The 21,128-nt window shown below is 64.9% G+C and overlaps 1 protein-coding gene and 1 pseudogene across 2 annotated transcripts; one reads left to right on the top strand and one right to left on the bottom strand.

Annotated features, from left to right (window-relative positions):
- Nucleotides 1–507: 507 nt before the first annotated feature.
- Nucleotides 508–7,596, bottom strand: LOC148591359 (uncharacterized). The gene is made up of 12 exons (XM_088537705.1): nucleotides 7,361–7,596; nucleotides 6,426–6,453; nucleotides 6,072–6,151; nucleotides 5,238–5,365; nucleotides 4,542–4,659; nucleotides 3,830–3,892; nucleotides 3,467–3,499; nucleotides 2,997–3,047; nucleotides 2,769–2,861; nucleotides 2,650–2,668; nucleotides 1,021–2,387; nucleotides 508–976 (listed from the first exon to the last, which is right to left on the bottom strand). Exons 1-12 carry the CDS (start codon nucleotides 7,594–7,596, stop codon nucleotides 508–510), a joined length of 2,685 nt encoding a protein of 894 aa, XP_088393831.1.
- Nucleotides 7,597–17,579: 9,983 nt separating this feature from the next.
- LOC148591358 (microfibril-associated glycoprotein 4-like) lies at nucleotides 17,580–20,904 on the top strand (annotated as a pseudogene). The gene is made up of 4 exons (XR_015914087.1): nucleotides 17,580–17,813; nucleotides 18,974–19,087; nucleotides 20,142–20,324; nucleotides 20,771–20,904. The product of XR_015914087.1 is annotated as a microfibril-associated glycoprotein 4-like (transcript).
- The last annotated feature ends 224 nt before the right edge of the window (nucleotides 20,905–21,128 follow it).

The raw sequence follows: 21,128 nt of genomic DNA, 5'->3' as shown, positions 1-21,128 counted from the left end.
GAATTCCCGTCAACTACAGGCGGCGCCTTTGGGAGACTCTGCTCGGAGGGTGTTGCTGGTTTCTCCTCGACAACAGGCGCCGCTTTAGGAAGACTCTGCGGTGACGGTGTAGCCGGTGCAACAGGCATCGCCTTGGGGAGACTCTGCGGTGACGCTGTAGCCGGTGCAACAGGCATCGCCTTGGGGAGACCCTGCGGTGACGGTGTAGCCGGCGGAACAGGCATCGCCTTGGGCAGGGCCTGGGGTGACGGTGTAGCCGGTGCAGCCGGCATCGCCTTGGGGAGCCCCTGCATTAAGGGTGTTGCCGGGGCAACAGGCATCGCCTTGGGGAGCCCCTGCATTAACGGTGTAGCCGGCGGAACAGGCATCGCTTTCGGGAGCCCCTGCATTAACGGTGTAGCCGGGGGTACCGGCATCGCCTTGGGGAGCCCCTGCATTAACGGTGTAGGCGGCGGAACAGGCATCGCCTTGGGCAGGCTCTGCGCTGACGGTGTCACCTGCTTCGCATCAACAACAGGCGTTTTCGGGAGGCTCTGCGGTGACGCTGTAGCCGGAGGAACCGGCATCGCTTTGGGGAGACCCTGGGGTGACGCTGTAGCCGGTGCAACAGGCATCGCCTTGGGCAGACTCTGCGGTGACGGTGTAGCCGGAGGAACAGGCATCGCTTTCGGGAGACTCTGTGCTGACGCTGTAGCCGGTGCAACAGGCATCGCTTTCGGGAGACCCTGCGGTGACGGTGTAGCCGGAGCAACAGGCATTGCCTTGGGGAGGGTCTGCGGTGACGCTGTAGCCGGTGCAACAGGCATCGCCTTGGGCAGGCTCTGCGGTGACGCTGTAGCCGGCGCAGTCGCCATGGCCTTCGGCAGAGTCTGCGGTGACGCTGTAGCCGGCGCAACAGGCGCCGCCTTGGGGAGGGTCTGCGGTGACGCTGTAGCCGCCGCAACAGGCGCCGCCTTGGGCGGACTCTGCTGTGACGCTGTAGCCGGTACAGCCGGTGCCTTGGGCGGCCCCTGCTCCGACGGCGCCGCCGCCGCCTTGGGCTCAACAACCGGCAGGGCCTTGGGCGCCGGCGTCACCATGCGGGGCTCGACAACCGGCAGCCCCTGTTGCGACAGCGCGATCAGGCGGGCGTCAACCTCCGGCAGGGCCTTGGGCAGCCCCTGCTGCGACAGCGCGATCAACCGCGCGTCAACCACCGGCAGCGGCTTGGGGAGACCCTGCGACAGCGCCGACTTGTAGCCGCCAACAGGCAGCGGCTTGGACAGGCTCTGCTGCGACAGCGCCAACAGCCGCGCGCCGATCTGCGGCCGCGCGGGGGCCTCCGCCTGTCCCTTGGCGTCGCCGCCGCCTGTCGCTTGCCCGTCGGCTGTTGTCCCGTCCGCCTGTGCGGAGGGCGGGTCGGGCAGCGAGGAGCCGAAGGGCACCCACTTGGGGCGGGCGGGCGCCACGGGGACGGCGTTGGCGCTGTCGGCGGCTGTCGGCGGCGGCGGCGATGCGGTTGTGGCTACAGGCGGCGAGGCGGAGCGGCGGTGGCGGCGCGCGGGCGACGCGGTGGAGCTGCGGCGGCGCCGGCGCGGGGTGCGCGAGCGGCTGTTGCGGCGCGGGCGCTTGCGGGAGCGCGGTGACGAGTCGGAGCGGCTGCGGCGCGACGACAGCGAGCGGCGGCGCGGGGTGCGGGAGCGGCGCCACGCGGGGGTGCGCGAGCGGCGGCGCGGGGTGCGCGAGCGCCGGCGGGGTGTGCGCGAGCGGCGGCGCGGTGTGCGGGAGCGCGAGCGGCCCCAGCGCCAGGCGCGCGAGCGGGAGCGGGACCGGCGCCACGCGGGGGTGCGGGAGCGCGCGCGGGGGGACGGGGACCGCGCGCGGCGCGCCGGCTGCGGCGACACCCCCAGCGGGGTGTTGGGGCGCCACAGGGGTGTGCGGGAGCGCGAGCGGCGGCGCGGTGTGCGGGAGCGCCGGCGGGGTGTGCGGGAGCGGCGCCACGCGGGGGTGCGGGAGCGCGAGCGGCGGCGCGGCGTGCGGGAGCGGCGGCGCGGTGTGCGCGACCGCCGGCGCGGTGTGCGGGAGCGCCGCGCGGGGGTGCGGGAGCGGCGGCGCGGTGTGCGGGAGCGCCGCGCGGGGGTGCGGGAGCGGCGGCGCGGTGTGCGGGAGCGCCGCGCAGGGGTGCGGGAGCGGCGCGCGGGGGTGCGCGAGCGCGACAGGCGGCGGCCGCCCGAGCGCCGCCGCGGGGCCTTGGCCGGGCTGGGCGAGCGGCGCGCGGCGCTGCCGGTTGTTGTCGCGCGGTTCCTGTCAGGCGGCGGCGGCGACGGGGAGGACGAGGACGAGGAGCGGGCGCCGCTGTCGGAGCGCGCGGCGGCGGCGGCGGGCGGCGACGCCGGTTGTTGTTGCGGCTGTTGTTGGGGGGTCGTCTCCGGTTGTTGCCGTTCGGGTGTCGTCGCCGCCGGCGGCTCCGCGGGGGTCACGGGCGGCGGCTCCGGGCGCTGGGGGGGGGAGGCGGGCGGCGCCGCGGGGGCGGGGCCGGGCGCGGCCGCTTCCTGTCGGGGGGGCGGGGCGTGAGCGCGGCGGGGGGAGGGGCGGCCGCGGCCCAGCCCCCCGCTCACCTCCGCTCGCTCCGCGGGGGGGGGTCGCGCTGCTCTGGGGCGGGGCCGGGGCCTTCGGCGGCGCCTGGGACCTGTGGGGCAGCGGGGGGGGGGCGGGGGCGGCGGTTGGTGTTGTTGTTCGGGTGTTGTCGGGGGGTTGTTGGGGGGTTGTCGGGGGGTTGTCGCACTCACCGGCTGCGCGAGGAGCCCGACGAGGAGGAGGAGGCGGCCGAGGACGAGCGATCCCGGCGCCCCTTGGGCGGCGCCGCCGACTCGCTGGTGGACCTGGGGGCGGTTGGGGGTAGTTGGGGGGTAGTTGGGGGGTAGTTGGGGGGTAGTTGGGGGGTAGTTGGGGGGCAGTTGGGGGGCAGTTGGGGGGCGCCGTGGGGCAGCCCCCCCCCCGTCCCCTCCCCCACTCACCTCTTGCGCTTCTTCTCCTTGGACTTGTGTTTGCTCTTGGGGCTGGGCGAGCTGGGGGGGCGTCAGGGGGGCTGGCCCCAACAACCGCCCCACGTCCCCCTTATTGCCCCCCACACCCCCCCACCTGCCCCCCACATCCCCCCCAACCTGCCCCACGTCCCCCCGACCGCCCCACGTCCCCCCCGACCCGCCCCACACGCCCCCCCACCTGCCCCATCTCCCCCCCTTATTGCCCCCACGCCCCCCCACCTGCCCCATCTCCCCCCTTATTGCCCCCCATGCCCCCCCACCTGCCCCATCTCCTCCTTATCTACCCCACATACCCCCCCCACCTGTCACCCACCTCCACCCCCCTTCCTGCCCCACGTCCCCCCCCATTCCCGCCCCACGTCCCCCCCTTTCCCGCCCCACATCCCCCCCTTTCCTGCCCCACATCCCCCCCCCTTTCCCGCCCCACGTCCCCCCCTCACCGATGCTTCCTCTTCTTGGACTCCGACTCAGACCTGCAGGAAGCCGCGTGTGGGGGCAGCTCAGCCGTGGGGCAGCCCCACGTCCCCCCAGCCCCACGTCCCCCCAGCCCCACGGCGCCGGCCCTACCGCTGCCCCACGTCCCCCCCCAACCCCACATCCGCCCCCCAGCCCCACATCCCCCCCCAACCCCACGTCCCCCCCCAGCCCCACGTCCCCCCCCAGCCCCACGTCCCCCCCCCTGCTCACATCCCCCCCCAGCCCCACGTCCCCCCCCTGCCCCACGTCCCCCCACATCCCCCCAGCCCCACGTCCCCCCCCAGCCCCACATCCTGCCCCACATCCCCCCACCACCCCCCCCCTACCGGTGCTTCTTCTTCTTGGAGCTCTTCTTGCGCTCGCGGCGGGCGGGCGAGCGGCTCTCGGACCTGCGGGGGGCATCATCAGCGCCCCAGAGCGCCCATAGGGCCCCCATGGAGCCCCATAGCGCCCCAGAGCGCCCCATGGAGCCCCATAGCACCGCACAGTGCCCCATAGCACCCCATAGAGCCCCATAGCGCCCCATGGCACCCCAAGGAGCCCCAGAGCGCCCCATAGCGCTGCACAGTGCCCCATAGCACCCCATAGCGCCCCATAGCGCCCCATAGCACCCCATGGAGCCCCAGGGAGCCCCCATAGCACCCCACGGAGCCCCATAGTGCCCCATGGCACCCCCAAGGAGCCCCAGAGCGCCCCACAGTGCCCCATAGCGCCCCACAGCGCTCCATAGTGCCCCATGGAGCCCCACAGTGCCCCACGGCGCCCTATAGTGCCCCATAGCACCCCACAGTACCCCATAGCTGCCCCATAGCTGCCCAGGGAGCCCCATAGTGCCCCACGGTGCCCACAGTACCCCACGGTGCCCGAGGGAACCCACAGTACCCCATAGTGCCCTATGGAGCCCCCATAGTGCCCCACGGCGCCCTATAGTGCCCCATGGAGCCCCACGGTGCCCCATAGTGCCCCACAGTACCCCACAGCGCCCCCACAGTGCCCATAGCTGCCCCCACAGCTGCCCCACGGCGCCCCCTCGCTCACCTGCCCCTGTCCTTCTTCTTCTTCTTCTTCTTCTGCTTGGGCGACGGCGACGGCGACCGGGAGCTGCTGGAGTCGCGGGGGACGCTGGGGGGACGGGGGGACGGTGACGTGGGGGGACATGGGGGGACACGGGGGGGGACGCAGGGGGAACACGGGGGGGACGGTGATGCGGGGGGACACGGGGGGGGACACGGGAGGGGACACGGGGACATAGGGACACAGTGCTGGTGGCCTTGGGGGGCTCTGGCGCAGAGGGACGGGGGGACATGGGGGGACACGGGGGGACACGGGGGCTGGCGCTACCTGACGGCCCTGGGGGGCTCCGGTGTGGCAGGGACACAGGGGGACATGGGGACACTGGGACATGGTGGGGGGACACGGGGGTACCCGGCGGCCTTGGTGGGCTCCGGTGTGGAGGGGACATGGGGGGACACGGGGGGACACGGGGGGACCTGACGGCCTTGGGGGATCCGCGGTGGCCGGGATGGGGGGACACGGGGACACGGTGACGCGGGGGGGACGCGGGGGGATGGTGACACGGGGGGGACACGGGGACGCGGTGACGCGGGGGGTGCCGGTACCTGACGGCCTTGGCGGGCTCCGCAGCGGCGGCGCTGTCGGTGCCGTTGCCGGCCGCGGTGTCGTTGCCGGTCGCGGTGTTGTTGGTGTTGTTGGCGTTGTTGTTGTCACCGTTGTTGGTGGCCGCGCGCCGCGCCCCGTCGAAGGCGCTGCCGTCCACGTAGCCGGCGCTGATCCCGAACGCCGCCCGCAGCCGCTCGTTCTTGCGCTCGGCCGCCTCGGCCGCCTGGTGCGTCTCCGTCACCCTGCGGGGGCGGGGCCTCAGGAGGGGGCGGGGCCACCGCGGGGGGGGTGAGAGAGGAGGGGAGGGGGCGGAGCCACCCCGGGGGGGGCCAGAGGGGAGGGGGCGGAGCCACCCCGGGGGGGGGGCCAGAGGGGAGGGGGCGGAGCCACCCCGGGGGGGGGGCCCAGAGGGGAGGGGGCGGAGCCACCCCGGGGGGGGCCAGAGGGGAGGGGGCGGAGCCACCCCCGGGGGGGGGCCAGAGGGAGGGGGCGGAGCCACCCCGGGGGGGGCCAGAGGGGAGGGGGGCGGAGCCACCCCGGGGGGGGCCAGAGGGGAGGGGGCGGAGCCACCCCGGGGGGGGGCCAGAGGGGAGGGGGCGGAGCCACCCCGGGGGGGGCCAGAGGGGAGGGGGCGGAGCCACCCCGGGGGGGGCCAGAGGGGAGGGGGCGGAGCCACCCCGGGGGGGGGCCAGAGGGGAGGGGGCGGAGCCACCCCGGGGGGGGGGCCAGAGGGGGAGGGAGGGGGCGGAGCCACCCCGGGGGGGGCCGGAGGGGAGGGGAGGGGGCGGAGCCACCCCGGGGGGGGCCGGAGGGGGAGGGGAGGGGGCGGAGCCACCCCGGGGGGGGCAGAGAGGAGGGGGCGGAGCCACCCCGGGGGTGGAGGGGACAGGGGGAGGGGCCATGGCCGCGGTGGGCGGGGCCGCGGGCGCGGTGGGCGGGGCCGCTCACGTGGGTCGCTGCTCGGGGGCGTCACCCTCCTTGCCCAGGGCCTCGTCCTTCTCCAGCAGCATCAGGCGGAACGTGGCCACCTTCTCCTGGATCTCCCCCCTCCGCGTAGCTGCCACGGCAACGGCAACGGCGCGGTGAGGGTGACGCACACCGCGACGCGGGGGGACGCACACCGCGACACCGGGGGGGGGGGACACCGCGACACCGGGGGGGGGGGGACACCGCGATGGGCAACACCGCGACGGCCACCTTCTAGATCTCCCCCCCGTGTAGCTGCCATGGCAACACCATGAGGGGTGACACCGCGACAGGGTGACACCGCGACGGCTGAGGAGGTGACACCGGGACGGCCACCTTGTCCTGGATCTCCCCCTCCATGTAGCTGCTATGGCAACACCGTGGTGAGGGGTGACGCACACCCCTCCATAGGGACCCACGGGGGGCTGACGCACCACCGTGACAAGGGGGTGACTCCGTGCCGCTGGGAGGCTGACGCACACCGCGACAGGGAACACTGTGCCGTGGGTGACGCACACCGCGACAGGGAACACCGTGCCGCCAGGGGGCTGATGCACACCGCGCCGCGGGTGACGCACACCGCGCCATGGGGGTGACACCGCGCCGCGGGTGACGCACACCGCGCCATGGGGGTGACACCGCGCCGCGGGTGACGCACACCGCGCCATGGGGGTGACACCGCGCTGCCGGGGGGCTGACGCACACCGCGACACGCGGGTGACGCACACCACGCTGCCGGGGGGCTGACGCACACCGCGCCATGGGGGTGACACCGCGCCACGGGTGACACACACCGCGCTGCCGGGGGGCTGACGCACACCGCGCCATGGGGGGTGACACCGCGCCGCGGGTGACGCACACCGCGATGGGGGCGACGCCGCGCTGCTGGGGAGGTGACACCGCACTGGGGAACACCGTGCCGCCGGGGGACTGACGCACATGGTGCCGCGGGTGACACACACCGCGCCGTGGGTGACGCACACCGTGACAGGGAACACCGCGCTGCTGGGGGGCTGATGCACACCGCGCCATGGGGGTGACACCGCGCCGCTGGGGGGCTGACGCACACCACGACACGCGGGTGACGCACACCGTGCCATGGGGGTGACACTGTGCCACCGGGGGGGGTGACGCACACCACGACACGCGGGTGACGCACACCGCGACAGGGAACAGCGCGCCACCGGGGGGCTGACGCACACCGCGCCATGGGGGTGACACCGCGCCGCGGGTGACGCACACCGCGCCGCCGGGGGGGGTCGCTCGCTCACCCCTGCTCCTCCATGAGCTCCGAGAGCTCCAGGCATTTCAGCTCCACCTTGCGCTTGCGCTCGTGGTCCAGGATGTCGCGGTTGGGCCGGCGCGCGAGGGCGGCCTCCAGCCTCCGCGCGGCCTCGTCGTCCCCCGCGCGCGCCTCCCGCCGCGGCCGCAGCGCCGACAGGTTGCGCTGGACGTAGCCGTTGGTGCCGCTGCCCCGCGGCGTCGACAGCCCTATCCCATTGTACATGATGGCCACGGGGGGGGCTGCCAACGAGGCCCCCCTGGTCAGGGACCCCGCGCCGGGGGGGCGGCCCGGCTGCCCCCGCCCAAAAACCCCGCTTTTCACCCCAAAATGCTGCCCAGGTCACCCTGTTCATCCTCGTATCTGCACCCACACCCTCAAAAACCCCGCTTTTCACCTCAAAATTCTACCCATGTCACCCTGTTCATCTTTGTATCTGCCCCCGACCCAAAAACCCCGCTTTTCACCTCAAAATGCTGCCCATGTCACCCTGTTCATCCTCGTATCTGCACCCAAACCCTCAAAAATCCCACTTTTCCCCTCAAAATTCTACCCAACTCACCCTGTTCATCCTCATATCTGCTCCTGAACCAAAAACCCCGCTTTTCTCCTCAAAATGCTGACCAACTCACCCTGTTCATCCTCATATCTGCTCCCAAACCCTCAAAAATCCCCTTTTCCCCTCAAAATTCTACCCCAGTTGCCTTCTTTGTCCTCATATCTGCTCCCAAATCGCTCAAAAACCCCTTTTTCCCCTCAAAATTCTACCCAACTCACCCTGTTCATCCTTGTATCTGCTCCTGACCCAAAAACCCCGCTTTTCTCCTCAAAATTCTACCCAACTCACCCTGTTCATCCTCATATCTGCTCCTGACCCAAAAACCCCGCTTTTCACCTCAAAATGCTACCCAACTCACCCTGTTCATCCTCGTATCTGCACCCAAACCCTCAAAAATCCCACTTTTCCCCTCAAAATTCTACCCAAGTTGCCTTCTTTGTCCTCATATCTGCTCCCAAATCACTCAAAAACCCCTTTTTCCCCTCAAAATTCTACCCAACTCGCCCTGTTCATCCTCGTATCTGCTCCTGACCAAAAAACCCCGCTTTTCTCCTCAAAATGCTGACCAACTCGCCCTGTTCATCCTCGTATCTGCACCCAAACCCTCAAAAATCCCACTTTTCCCCTCAAAATTCTACCCAACTCACCCTGTTCATCTTTGTATCTGCTCCCGACCCAAAAACCCCGCTTTGAACCTCAAAATTCTACCCAACTCACCCTGTTCATCCTTGTATCTGCTCCCAACCCAAAAATCCCTCTTTTCCCCTCAAAATTCTAACCAACTTGCCCTGTTTGCCCTCGTATCTGCACCCAAACTGCTCAAAAATCCCCTTTTCCCCTCAAAATTCTACCCAAGTTGCCCTCTGTCCTTGTATCTGCACCTAAACTGGGCAAAAATCCCATTTTCCCCCTCAAAATTCTACCCAAGTTGCCCTGTTTGTCCTCATATCTGCTCCCAAATCCTCAAAATCCCCTTTTCCCCCTCAAACTTCTACCCAACTCACCCTCTTTGTGCCCACATCTGCACCCAAACTACTCAAAAATCCCTTTTCCCCTCAAATTTCTACTCATTTTGCCCTCTTTGCCTTCGTATCCACTCCCAATCTGCCCAAAAATCCCCTTTTCCCTTCAAAATTCTACCCAAGTCGCCCTGTTTGTCCTCGTATCTGCACCCAAACTGGCCAAAAATCCCTTTTCCTCTCAAAATTCTACCCAACTTGACATCTTTCCCCTCATACCTCCACCCAAACTGCTCAAAAATCCCATTTTCCCCTCAAAACTCTACTCAACTCGACATGTTTTTCCTCACACCTGCACTCATAAACCTCAAAAATCCCTTTTTCCCCTCAAAATGCCACTTAACCCACCCTTTTTCCTTATATCTGCACCCAAACTGCTCAAAACCCCCTTTTTCCCCTCAAAATTCTACCCAAGTTGCCGTCTTTCTCCTATCTGCACCAAAACTACTCAAACAACCTTTTTTTCCTCAAAATTCTCCTCACTTTGACCTCGTTCCCCAAACCCGCCCCAACCCCTCAAAAATCCCTTTTCCCCTCAAAATTCTACTCAATTCGACATCTTTTTCCTCACACCTGCACTCAAAAACCTCAAAAATCCCTTTTTCCCCTCAAAACCCTCCTCACTTCGACCTCTCTCCTCACACCAACCCCCAAACCCTCCAAAATCCCCCTTTTCCCCTCAAATTTCTCAGCCCACCCTCTTTTTCCTCACAGCTGCACCCAAACCCCCCAAAAGACATTTTTTTCCCTTAAAATTCCCCTCCAGCTGCTCCTCCTCCTCACCCCTGCGCTGGGGTCCCCAAAACCCCCTTTTTGCCCTCAAATTCTGCTGAGCTCCCTCTTTTCCCTCCCACCTGCTCCCAGATTGCTCAAAAACTCCCTTTTTTCCCTCTAAATTCTCTTCCATTTGCCCTTTTTTTCTCATATCTGCACCCAAACCCCTCAAAATGCCCTTTTTGCCCTCAAAATTTTACTTCTCTTGCCCTTTTCCCTCCCACCGGCTCCCAGACTGCTCAAAAAACCCCTTTTCCCCCAAATTCAGCTTTACTGACCCTATTTCCCCTCACACCCGCCTCAAAACACCTCAAAACACCTCAAAACACCTCAAAACACCTCAAAACACCTCAAAACACCTCAAACACCTCAAAACACCTCAAAACACCTCAAAACACCTCAAAACACCTCAAAACACCTCAAAACACCTCAAAACACCTCACTTGCCCCCCGCATCCTCTTTTCTCTCAAAAATTTCACTCCAATCCTCCAAAACACCCATTTTTCCCTCAAACTGCCCCAATTCCACCTCCTACTTCACTTTTCCTCACAAAACCTCCTTTTCCCCTCAAAACTCGCCCCCCATTTCCCTCGTAACTGCAACCAAAAACCCCGGGTCTTCCCTCAAAATCCCCTCGTTTCCTCACGACCGCCCCGGCCGAGCCCTTTTTCCCTCACTAAAACACCCAAATCCCCTGAAAATGCCTTTTTCTCCCTCAAAACTTCCCCATCCTCCTCTGCGCACCCCTTTTCCTCTCACAAATCACCCCAAATCCCCTGTTTTTCCCCCAAAACTCTCTTTTCCCCTCACAAAATCACCCCAAACTCCCCATTTTTCCTTCCCCTAATTCCTTCACAAAAGCAACCCAAACCTCCCCAAAAACAACTTTTTTCTCCTCAAAACGCTGCCCCGTCCGCTCCCCGCACCTGTTTTTCCTCATAAAATCACCCCAAAACCTCCTAAAACCCGTTTTCCTCCTCAAAATTCCTCACTTCTCTCCTTTGCAACCACTTTTTACCTCGTGACTCCACCTCAAACTCTCCAAAAACACTTTCTCTCCTCAAAACTCATCCATTCACCTCCCTGCACCCCAAATCCCTCCAAAAACCATTTTTTCCCCAAAAACTCTCCCCAAACCCTCCCCGCACTCACTTTCGCCTCACAACTACACCCAAAATACCCCAAAATCCCTTTTTTCCCTCAAAAACCGCCCCAATCCTCTCCACACACTCACTTTTTCTCACAAAAGCTCCCTGAACCCTTAAAAACACTTTTTTTCCCTCAAAATCCCACTACGCACCTCACTTCCCCACACATCCATTTTCCCCTCAAAACGGCACCCAAAATGCCTCAAAAAAACGTTTTTTGCACCAAAATTGCCTCATCCCTCCCTACACCCCTACTTTTACCTCACAAAATCCACCCCACCCCAAAAAAGGGTATTTTCACCCCAAAGACCACCCCATGTCGCGCACATCCGCTTTCCCCTCAAAACAGCACCCAAAATGCCTCCAAAATCCATTTTTTGCACCAAAATTGCTTCATCCCTCTCTACACTCCCACTTTTACCTCAGAAAATCCAGCCCACCCAAAAAAGGGTATTTTCACCCCAAAAAACACCCCGCGCCACGCGCATCTGCTTTCCCCTCAAAACGGCACCCAAAATGCTCAAAAACACGTTTTTTTGCACCAAATTGCCTCATCCCTCCTTACACCCCTACTTTTACCTCACAAAATCCACCCCAAAAAAGGGTATTTTCACCCCAAAAACCACCCCGTGCCACGCGCACCTGCTTTCTCCTCACAACTGCACCCAAAATGCCCCCAAAACCCGTTTTTTTGCACCAAAATTGCCTCATCCCTCTCTACGCTCCTACTTTCACCTCACAGAATCGCCCCCTCCTCCAAAAAAGGGCTTTTTCACCCCCAAAGCGCGCCGCGCGCTTCCGCTTTCCTCTCACAATGGCACCCAAAATACCCTAAAACCCGTTTTTTGTACGCCAAAATCGCCTATCCCTCTCTACGCCCCCACTTTTACTCAACAAATCTCCCCCCACCCACAAAAAAGGCCATTTCACGCCTAAGAGGGCCCCCGCGCACCCGCTTTCCCTCACTACCGCACCCCAAAACGCCTCCAAAACCCGCTTTTTCCACCCAAAACCGCCTCAACGCTCTCTACACCCCTACTTTTACCTCACAAAATCCGCCCCCTTCCCCAAAAAAGGGTTTTTTCCCCCCTAAAGGCGCCCCGCGCGGCCGCCCCTCCCCCACCGCGGCCAACGGTCGCGCGTGGCCCCATCCCCCCCCCCGCCCCCCGTGTCCCCACGGCGCGACCCGTCCCCGTGTCGCCCCCGCCCCCTCCTCACCAGCCGGTAGCTCCGGTCACGCCACGCGGGGACCGACCCCGCGCTCGAAGCTGCTGCTGCGGCCGCGAGAGCGGGACGAAAAGAGGGAGAGAAAAGAGAACTACGCCACGCGTGACGTCAGCGGTGTGACCGCAAGCGCGCGCGAGGGCGCCGCCGGGAAGTGGAGTCCCGCCCCCACCGGGGGAGCCGCGCGGCCGCCCCCCGCGCGGACTGCAACTCCCGGCGGCCCCCGCGCGCCGCCCCGCGCATCTTGTGGCGGCCGCCGGCGGCGCGCGCGCGGGGGGCGCTGGGAGTTGTAGTCCCGCCCCCTCCCGCCGCCGCGCGCCCCGGCGCGGCGCGGACTACAACTCCGGCGTGCCCCGCGCCGGCCGCCATCTTGTGCAGCGGCGGAGGCGCTGCTCCCCCCCCCCGCGCCCCGCGCTGACCAATGAGCATCGCCCAGCGCCTCGCTCCGCCGCCAGCCAATCAGCGCCGCCGCTCCCGGCGCTCGGCCAATCAGCGTCACGTTGCTGGCCGCTCGCCAGCGCCTTGGCGACGCTGCCAGCCAATCAGCGGGCTCCTCCCCCCCCCGCCCCAGGGGGCCCAGCCGCCCCCTCCCCGGGGGGGCCCCGGCGTCCCCGCCGGCCTTGACCCTTTAATGCCGTTTTTCGCCCCAAAACGACGGCCTTAAAACTCCATTTTTACCCCAAGGGGCAGATTTCAGCCTCGTTTTGCCCCCCCTCCAAAAAAACAGCAGTTTTTTAATACGATTTTACCCCCAAAAGAGCAATTTTCACCCCATTGTTGTCCCCCAGGGCAGATTTCAGCCCAGTTTTGCTCCAAAACAGCCGATTCGCGGCCATTTCCCCCCTTTTTCTCCTCAAAAGAGCAGGATTCGGCCCAATTTTGCCCCACAACCGATTCCAGCCCCGTTTTTGCCCCAAAACGGCAGGTTCCGGCCATTTTTGCCCCAAACCAGCAGATTCCAGCCCATTTTGGGTCCCAAAAGGCGGATTTCTGCCCGGTTCTGTCCAAAAAAGGCCACACTTTCAGCTCGGGTTATTTTTATCCTCCGCGCAGAGCTCAGACCGCTGCTTTTGCCCTAAAAAGGGCAGATTTCAGCCCAATTTTGCCCCCAAAAGGCAGATTTTGGGGGCTTTATATTTTCCTCCCCAAATCCAACCCAAAACCTCCAGCTCCAGCCCAGTTTTGCCCCAAAAAAGCCGATTTCAGCCCATTTTTCTCCCCCAAACAGCCGTTCGCAGCCTGACGCTGTCGCAAAACAGCAGATTTCCACCGATTTTGTCCCCAAAACGGCCGATTTCGGCCCATTTCTTATCTCCCCCTCCAAATCGGCCCAAAACAACCGATTTCGGCCCATTTTTGCTGGAATTGGCGGGTTTCAGCCCGGTTTTGCCCCAATTGGCCGGTTTCAGCCCGTTTTCCAGACATCCCCCCCCCCCCGTGAGGGGCCCAGCGTCCGGGGCCGGCGCCGCCTCCGCTTGTTGTGGCGGCTCCGTGCTGGGAACGGCGCCGGGAACAGCGCGTGCAACAGGCGGACATGTATGCAACAGCCAGACATGTGTGTGCAACAGCCAGACATGTGTGTGCAACACCCGGACATGCGTGTGCAACACCCGTACATGCATGTGCAACACCCAGACACGCATGTGCAGCCCCTTTGCACACTCAGACGCATGTGTGCGACACCCGAACACACGTGTGCAACACCCAGAGACAGATGTGGAGCCCCCTTGCACACTCAGACACACGTGTGCAACACCCGGACACGCGTGTGCGACCCCCCTTGCACCCTCAGACACACGTGTGCAACACCCAGACATGCGTGTGCAACACCCGGACACACTTGTGCACACTCAGACATGTGTGTGCAACACCCGGATGTGTGCGCAACACCTGGACACACTTATGCATGCTCGGACACACGTGTGCAACACTTGGGACGCGTGTGCAACACCCCGGACACGCATGTGCAGCCCCCTTTGCACCCTCAGACACACGTGTGTGACACCCAGACATGTGTGCAACACCCGAACATGTGTGTGCAGCCCCCTTGCACACTCAGACAGGCGTGTGCAACACCCAGACACGTGTGTGCAACACCCGGACACACTTGTGCATGCTTGAACACGCCGTGTGCAACACCTGGACATGTGTGTGCAACACCCAAACATGTGTGTGCAGCCCCCTTGCACCCTCAGACACGTGTGTGCAACACCCGGACATGTGTGCAACACCCGGATACATATGCAACACCCCAACACGCATGTGCAGCCCCCTTGCACCCTCAGACACACGTGTGCAACACCCGGACACACTTGTGCACACTCAGACATGTGTGTGCAACACCCGATGTGTGTGCAACACCCGGACACACTTGTGCATGCTCAGACGTGTGTGTGCGACACCCAGACACGTGTGTGCAACACCCGGACACACTTGTGCACACTCAGACACGTGTGCAACACGTGGACACACGTTGTGCACGCTCAGACGTGTGTGTGCAACACCCAGGCGCGTGTGCAACACCCAGACATGCATGTGCAACACCCGGACACGCGTGTGCACGCTCAGACGTGTGTGTGCAACACCCGGATGTGTGTGCAACACCCGGACACACTCGTGCACACTCAGACACACTTGTGCACACTCAGACACACTTGTGCAACACCCGGACACGTGTGGAACACCTGGACACGCGTGTGCACGCTCAGACGTGTGTGTGCAACACCCAGACGTGTGTGCAACACCCGGACACACTTGTGCACGCTCAGACATGTGTGTGCAACACCCGAGTCATGTGCAACACCCGGACACACTTGTGCACGCTCAGACACGTGTGCAACACCCAGACACGTGTGCAACAACTGGACACACTTGTGCACACCCAGACGTGTGTGCAACACCCGGACACGCGTGTGCACACTCAGACATGTGGTGTGCAACACCCAGACACATGTGCAACACCCGGACACACTCGTGCACGCTCAGACGCTTGTGCAACACCCAAACACGTGTGCAACACCCGGACACACTTGTGCACACTCAGACATGTGTGTGCAACACCCGGACACGTGTGCAACACCCGGACACACTTGTGCACACTCAGACACACTTGTGCAACACCCAGACACATGTGCAACACCCCGGACACGCGTGTGCACACTCAAGACACGCGTGTGCAACACCCGGACACACTTGTGCACACTCAGACACCCTTGTGCAACACCCGGACCACGTGTGCAACACCCGGACACACTCGTGCACACCCAGACACACTTGTGCAACACCCAAACACGCGTGTGCGACCCCCTTTGCACACCCGGCTCCTCCCGCACACCCGGACGTGCCCCCCCCGCGCGGGGGGAGGGGGAGGGGAGGGGAGGAAGGGCGGGGGGGGCGGGGGGGGGCCCGCGCGGGGCCGTCGGCGCCGGGAGGAGCAGCCGGGAGGGAAGATGGAGGTACCGGGAATGGGAACGGGGATGGGAACGAGGATGGGAATGGGGATGGCAGGTACCGGGAATGGGAATGGAATGGGAATGGGAATGGGGATAGGGAATGGGGATAGTGAATGGGGATGGGGATGGGGATGGGAATGGGGATGGGAATGGGAATGGAGGTACCGGGAATGGGGATGGGAATGGGAATGGGAATGGGGAATGGATGGTACCGGGAATGGGAACGGGAATGGGAACGGGAATGGGAATGGGGAATGGAGGTACCGGGAATGGGATAGGGAATGGGGAATGGGGATAGGGAATGGGGAATGGGAATGGAGGTACCGGGAATGGGAACGGGAATGGGGATGGGGAATGGGGAATGGAGGTACCGGGAATGGAATGGAACGAGGAATGGGAATGGGAATGGGAATGGGAATGGGAACAAGGATAGGGAACGGGAATGGGGATGGGAACGAGGATAGGGAATGGGAATGGGGATGGGAATGGGAATGGGAATGGAATGGGAATGGGAACGGGGATAGGGAATGGGGATGGGGAATGGGGATGGGGAATGGGGAATGGGAATGGGAATGGAGATGGGATAGGGATGGGGATGGGATGGGAACAGGGACGGGAATGGGGATAGGGATGGGGACGGGACGGGAGCGGGGATGGGGTGGGAACGTGAACGGGATGGGAACGGAAGGGGGATAGGGACGGGAACGGGGATAGGAATAGGGAATGGGGATAGGGAACGAGGATGGGAATGGAATGGGATGGGAACAGGGTGGGAGCCGGAACGGGATGGGAACGGGACAGGGATGGGGATGGGACGGGACAAGAACGGGACAAGGACAGGGGACAGGGACGGGATGGGGGGGACAGGGCGGGCCGGGTGGGCGGGGCCTCGCGCTGACGCCGCCCCCGGGCGGTCCCGTGTCCCCAGGGTGGCTCCGTGTCGCTGTCCCCGTCCCCGTCCCCGTCCCCGTCGCTGTCGCTGTCGCTGTCGCTGTCGCTGCTGCTGCTGGCGCTGGGGGGGGCGGGCGCAGGCCCATTGACTTCCAGGGTGCGCGGGGGGGGACACGGGGGGACACGAGGGACATGGGGACATGGGGGACATGGGGACATGGGGGACATGGGGGGGACATGGGGACATGGGGGACATGGGGACATGGGGGGGACATGGGGACATGGGGGACATGGGGGGACATGCGGACATGGGGACATGGGGGACATGGGGGACACGGGGACATGGGACATGGGGGGACATGGGGACATGGGGACACGGGGACATGGGGACATAGGGGGGACATGGGGACATGGGGACATGGGGGACATGGGGACATAGGGGGGACATGGGGGGACATGGGGACATGGGGGACACGGGGACATGGGGGGGACATGGGGGGACAGAAGGGGGACGGGGGGGGACGGGGGGACACAGGGACATGGGGGGGACATGGGGACACCGGAGGGACACGGCGGGGACGGGGACATGGGGGACCTGGGGCCAGCGGGAGGGGACGCGCGAGGCCACGTGGGGACATTCGCGAGGGTGCCTGGGGGGACACGGGGGGACATGAGGGGACATGAGGGGACACGAGGGGACAGGAGGGGACACGAGGGGGCCCTGGAAGCCCCCAGGAGGCTCCTGGAGGCCACACGAGGCCACTGGAGCCCCCAGGAGGCCCAAAGAGGCCCCAGGAGGCTCCCGGAGCCAAGGAGGCCCAAGGAAGCTCCTGGAGGCCCCAAGGAGGCTCTAGGAGGCCCCAGGAGACTCCAGGAGGCCCCAGGAGGCTCCCGGAGGCCCCAGGAGGCTCCAGGAGGCCCCATGAGCCCCAAGGAGGCTCCATGAGCCCAAGGAGGCCCCAGGAGGCCCAAGGAGGCTCCCGGAGGCCCCAGGAGGCTCTAGGAGGCCCTATGAGCCCAAGGAGGCTCTAGGAGGCCCCAGGAGGCCCCAGGAGGCTCCAGGAAGCCCCAGGAGGCCCCATGAGGCTCCCGGAGGCCCCAAGAGGCTCCCAGAGGCCAAAGGAGGCCCAAGGAGGCCCCATGAGGCCCCAGGAGGCTCTAGGAGGCTCTAGGAGGCTCCCGGAGCCCCCCGGTGCCCCCGTTTGACCCCCCTCCCCCCCCCCCAGCCCCCTGCCGGCCCCCCGGCCCCCCCGGGACTGCCAGGACGTGGCGGCCGCCGGGGCCGAAGGCGACGGAGTCTTCCTCATCTACCCGGGCGGGGGGCAGCCGGTGCCGGTGTTCTGCGACATGAGCACGCAGGGCCACGTGTGGACGGTACCGCCCCGAAACGGCCCCGAACACCCCCAAAACGGCCTCCGGGACCCCCAAACACCCCCAAAACACCCCTAAATACCCCCAAAACACCCCCAAATACCCCCCAAACAGCCTCTGGGACCCCCAAATACCCCCAAAACACCCCCAAATACCTCCTGGGACCCCAGATACCCCCCAGGACCCCCAAACACCCCCCTGAGCCTCCAGCACCCCCCTGGGACCCCCAAACACCCTCCTGGGCCCCAAATACCCCCCAAACACCCCCCTGGGACCTCCAAATACCCGCAGGACCCCCAATACCCCCCAAACACCCCCCTGGGACCCCAGATACCCCCCTGGGACCCCCAAACACCCCCCTGGGACCTCCAAATACCCTCCTGGGCCCCCAATACCCCCTGAACACCCCCTGGGACCCCAGATACCCCCCTGGGACCCCCAAACACCCCCCGGGACCCCCAAATACCCGCGGGACCCCCAATACCCCCAAACACCCCCCTGGACCCCCGGGACCCCCCAAACACCCCCTGGGACCCCCAAACACCCCCCAAACACCCCCGGGGACCCCTAAACACCCCTGGGACCCCAATACCCCCCTGGGAACCCCAATACCCCCCGGGGACCCCCGGCCTCCCCGGCCTCTGCTGAGTGCGGCCTCCAGGTGTTCCAGCGCCGCCTCAACGCTGGGACCCCAAATACCCCCCGGGACCCCCAAACACCCCCCAAACACCCCTGGGACCCCCAAACACCCCCTGGGACCCCCCAATACCCCCCTGGGGACCCCCAATACCCCCCGGGAGGCCCCGGCCTCCCCGGCCTCCGCTCAGCGCGGCCTCCAGGTGTTCCAGCGCCGCCTCAACACTGGGACCCCAAATGCCCCCCGGGACCCCCAAACACCCCCCAAACACCCCCTGGGACCCCCAATACCCCCCTGGGGACCCCCAATACCCCCCGGAGACCTCCGGGAGGCCCCGGCCTCCGCTGAGCGTGGCCTCCAGGTGTTCCAGCACTGCCTCAATGCTGGGACCCCAAATAGCCCCCGGGACCCCCAAACACCCCTGGGACCCCCAAACACCCCCTGGGACCCCCAATACCCCCCTGGGGACCCCCAAACACCCCTGGGACCCCCGGGACCCCCGGCCTCCGCTGAGCGCGGCCTCCAGGTGTTCCAGCGCCGCCTCAACGGCTCCGTCAGCTTCTTCCGCGGCCTGGAGCCCCGACTACCTGGAGCGACTACAGGGGCGGCTTCGGGCGCGCGGACGGGGAGTACTGGCTGGGTGAGGACAGTGTCCCCAATGTCCCCAATGTCCCCAAGGGTCATCAAGGGTCACCAATGTCCCCCTATGGCCCCTATGGTACTGGCTGGGTGAGGACAGTGTCCCCAATGTCCCCAATGTCCCCAAGGGTCATCAAGGGTCACCAAGGGTCACCAATGTCCCCCTATGGCCCCTATGGTACTGGCTGGGTGAGGACAGTGTCCCCGATGTCCCCAAGGTCCCCAATGTCCCCAAGGTCCCAAGGGTCACCAAGGGTCCCCAAGGGTCACCAATGTCCCCCTATGGCCCCTATGGTACTGGCTGGGTGAGGACAGTGTCCCCAATGTCCCCAATGTCCCCAAGGTCCCCAAGGGTCACCAATGTCCCCCTATGGTACTGGCTGGGTGAGGACAGTGTCCCCGATGTCCCCAATGTCCCCAATGTCCCCAAGGGTCACCAATGTCCCCCTATGGCCCCTATGGTACTGGCTGGGTGAGGACAGTGTCCCCAATGTCCCCAATGTCCCCAAGGTCCCCAATGTCCCCAATGTCACCAAGGTCCCCAATGTCCCCAAGGGTCACCAATGTCCCCAAGGGTCACCAAGGGTCACCAAGGGTCACCAAGGGTCACCAATGTCCCCCTATGGCCCCTATGGTACTGGCTGGGTGAGGACAGTGTCCCCAATGTCCCCAATGTCCCCAATGTCCCCAAGGTCCCCAAGGGTCACCAAGGGTCACCAATGTCCCCCTATGTCCCCTATGGTACTGGCTGGGTGAGGACAGTGTCCCAATGTCCCCAATGTCCCCAATGTCCCCAAGGGTCACCAATGTCCCCCTATGGTACTGGCTGGGTGAGGACAGTGTCCCCAATGTCCCCAATGTCCCCAATGTCCCCAAGGGTCACCAAGGGTCACCAATGTCCCCCTATGGTACTGGCTGGGTGAGGACAGTGTCCCCAATGTCCCCCATGTCCCCAACGTCCCCAATGTCCCCAATGTCCCCAATGTCCCCCATGTCCCCAATGTCCCCAATGTCCCCAATGTCCCCAATGTCCCCAATGTCCCCGATGTCCCCAGGGCTGCACCACCTGCACCTGCTGACGCTGCAGGGTCGCTACGAGCTGCGCGTGGAGCTCGAGGACTTCGAGAACAACTCGGCGGCCGCCACCTACAGCCGCTTCGCGCTGTCCCCGTGGGCTGTGAGCGCCGACGAGGACGGCTACACCCTGCACGTGGACGGCTTCGTGGACGGCGGCGCCGGTGCGGGGACACCGGGGACAATGGGGGACAACGGGGAGGGGGGACAACTGGGAGAGGCAACAGGTCAACCCAAAGTGGGGGTCAATGGGGAGAGCGGAGAGGGGCCAACAGGTCAACCCGGAAAGTAGCCAACAGGTCAACCTTGGGAAGGGCCAACAGGTCAACCCGGAGAAAGGGCAACAGGTCAACCCATAGAGCGGCGAACAGGTCAACCCTGACAGGGGGCAACAGGTCAACCGTGAGAAAGGCCAACAGGTCAACCGAGAAAGAGAGCCCAACAGGTCAACCCAGAGAGGGGCCAATAGGTCAACCCAGGGAAGGGCCAACAGGTCAACCCAGGGAGGGCCAACAAGTCAACCCAGGGCAGGGCCAACAGGTCAACCCAAAGCGCGTGTTGGAGGCCGGGAGGCCCCCGTATCGGAGGCTCAGAGGCTCCCGTCCCGCAGGCGACTCCCTGTCCTACCACAACGGGCAGAAGTTCCCCACGTTCGACCGGGACCAGGACCAGCACGTGCAGAACTGCGCAGCGGGGGGGGCAATGGGCGGAACCAGGGGAGGGGCCAACAGGTCAACCCGGAAAGTAGGCAACAGGTCAACCCAGAGAGGGGCCAACAGGTCATCCCAGGGAGGACCAATAGGTCAACCCAGGGAGGGACCAATAGGTCAACCCAGAGAGGACAGGTCAACCCTGAGAGGAGACAACAGGTCAACCCGAGAGGGGCCAATAGGTCAACCCAGAGAGAGAGGCTAACAGGGCAACCCCGGAGAGGGGCCAACAGGTCAACCTAGAAAGAGAGGCCAACA

Source organism: Tinamus guttatus, unplaced genomic scaffold (genome assembly GCF_059628265.1).
Source record: "Tinamus guttatus ecotype Peru unplaced genomic scaffold, ASM5962826v1 Tinamus_guttatus_pri_ptg000851l, whole genome shotgun sequence".
Lineage (NCBI taxonomy): Eukaryota > Metazoa > Chordata > Aves > Tinamiformes > Tinamidae > Tinamus > Tinamus guttatus.
This window is presented reverse-complemented; position numbering and strand designations above follow the sequence as displayed.

Coding starts and splice junctions, on each gene's coding strand:
- LOC148591359 (XM_088537705.1), bottom strand. CDS start 7,596: ATGTACAATGGGATAGGGCTGTCGACGCCGCGGGGCAGCGGCACCAAC. Junction 6,152..6,425: donor AGGGGGAGATCCAGGACAAG/GTGGCCGTCCCG, acceptor ATCCAGGAGAAG/GTGGCCACGTTCCGCCTGAT. Junction 5,366..6,071: donor GCCCCCGAGCAGCGACCCAC/GTGAGCGGCCCC, acceptor CCGCCCCCGCAG/GGTGACGGAGACGCACCAGG.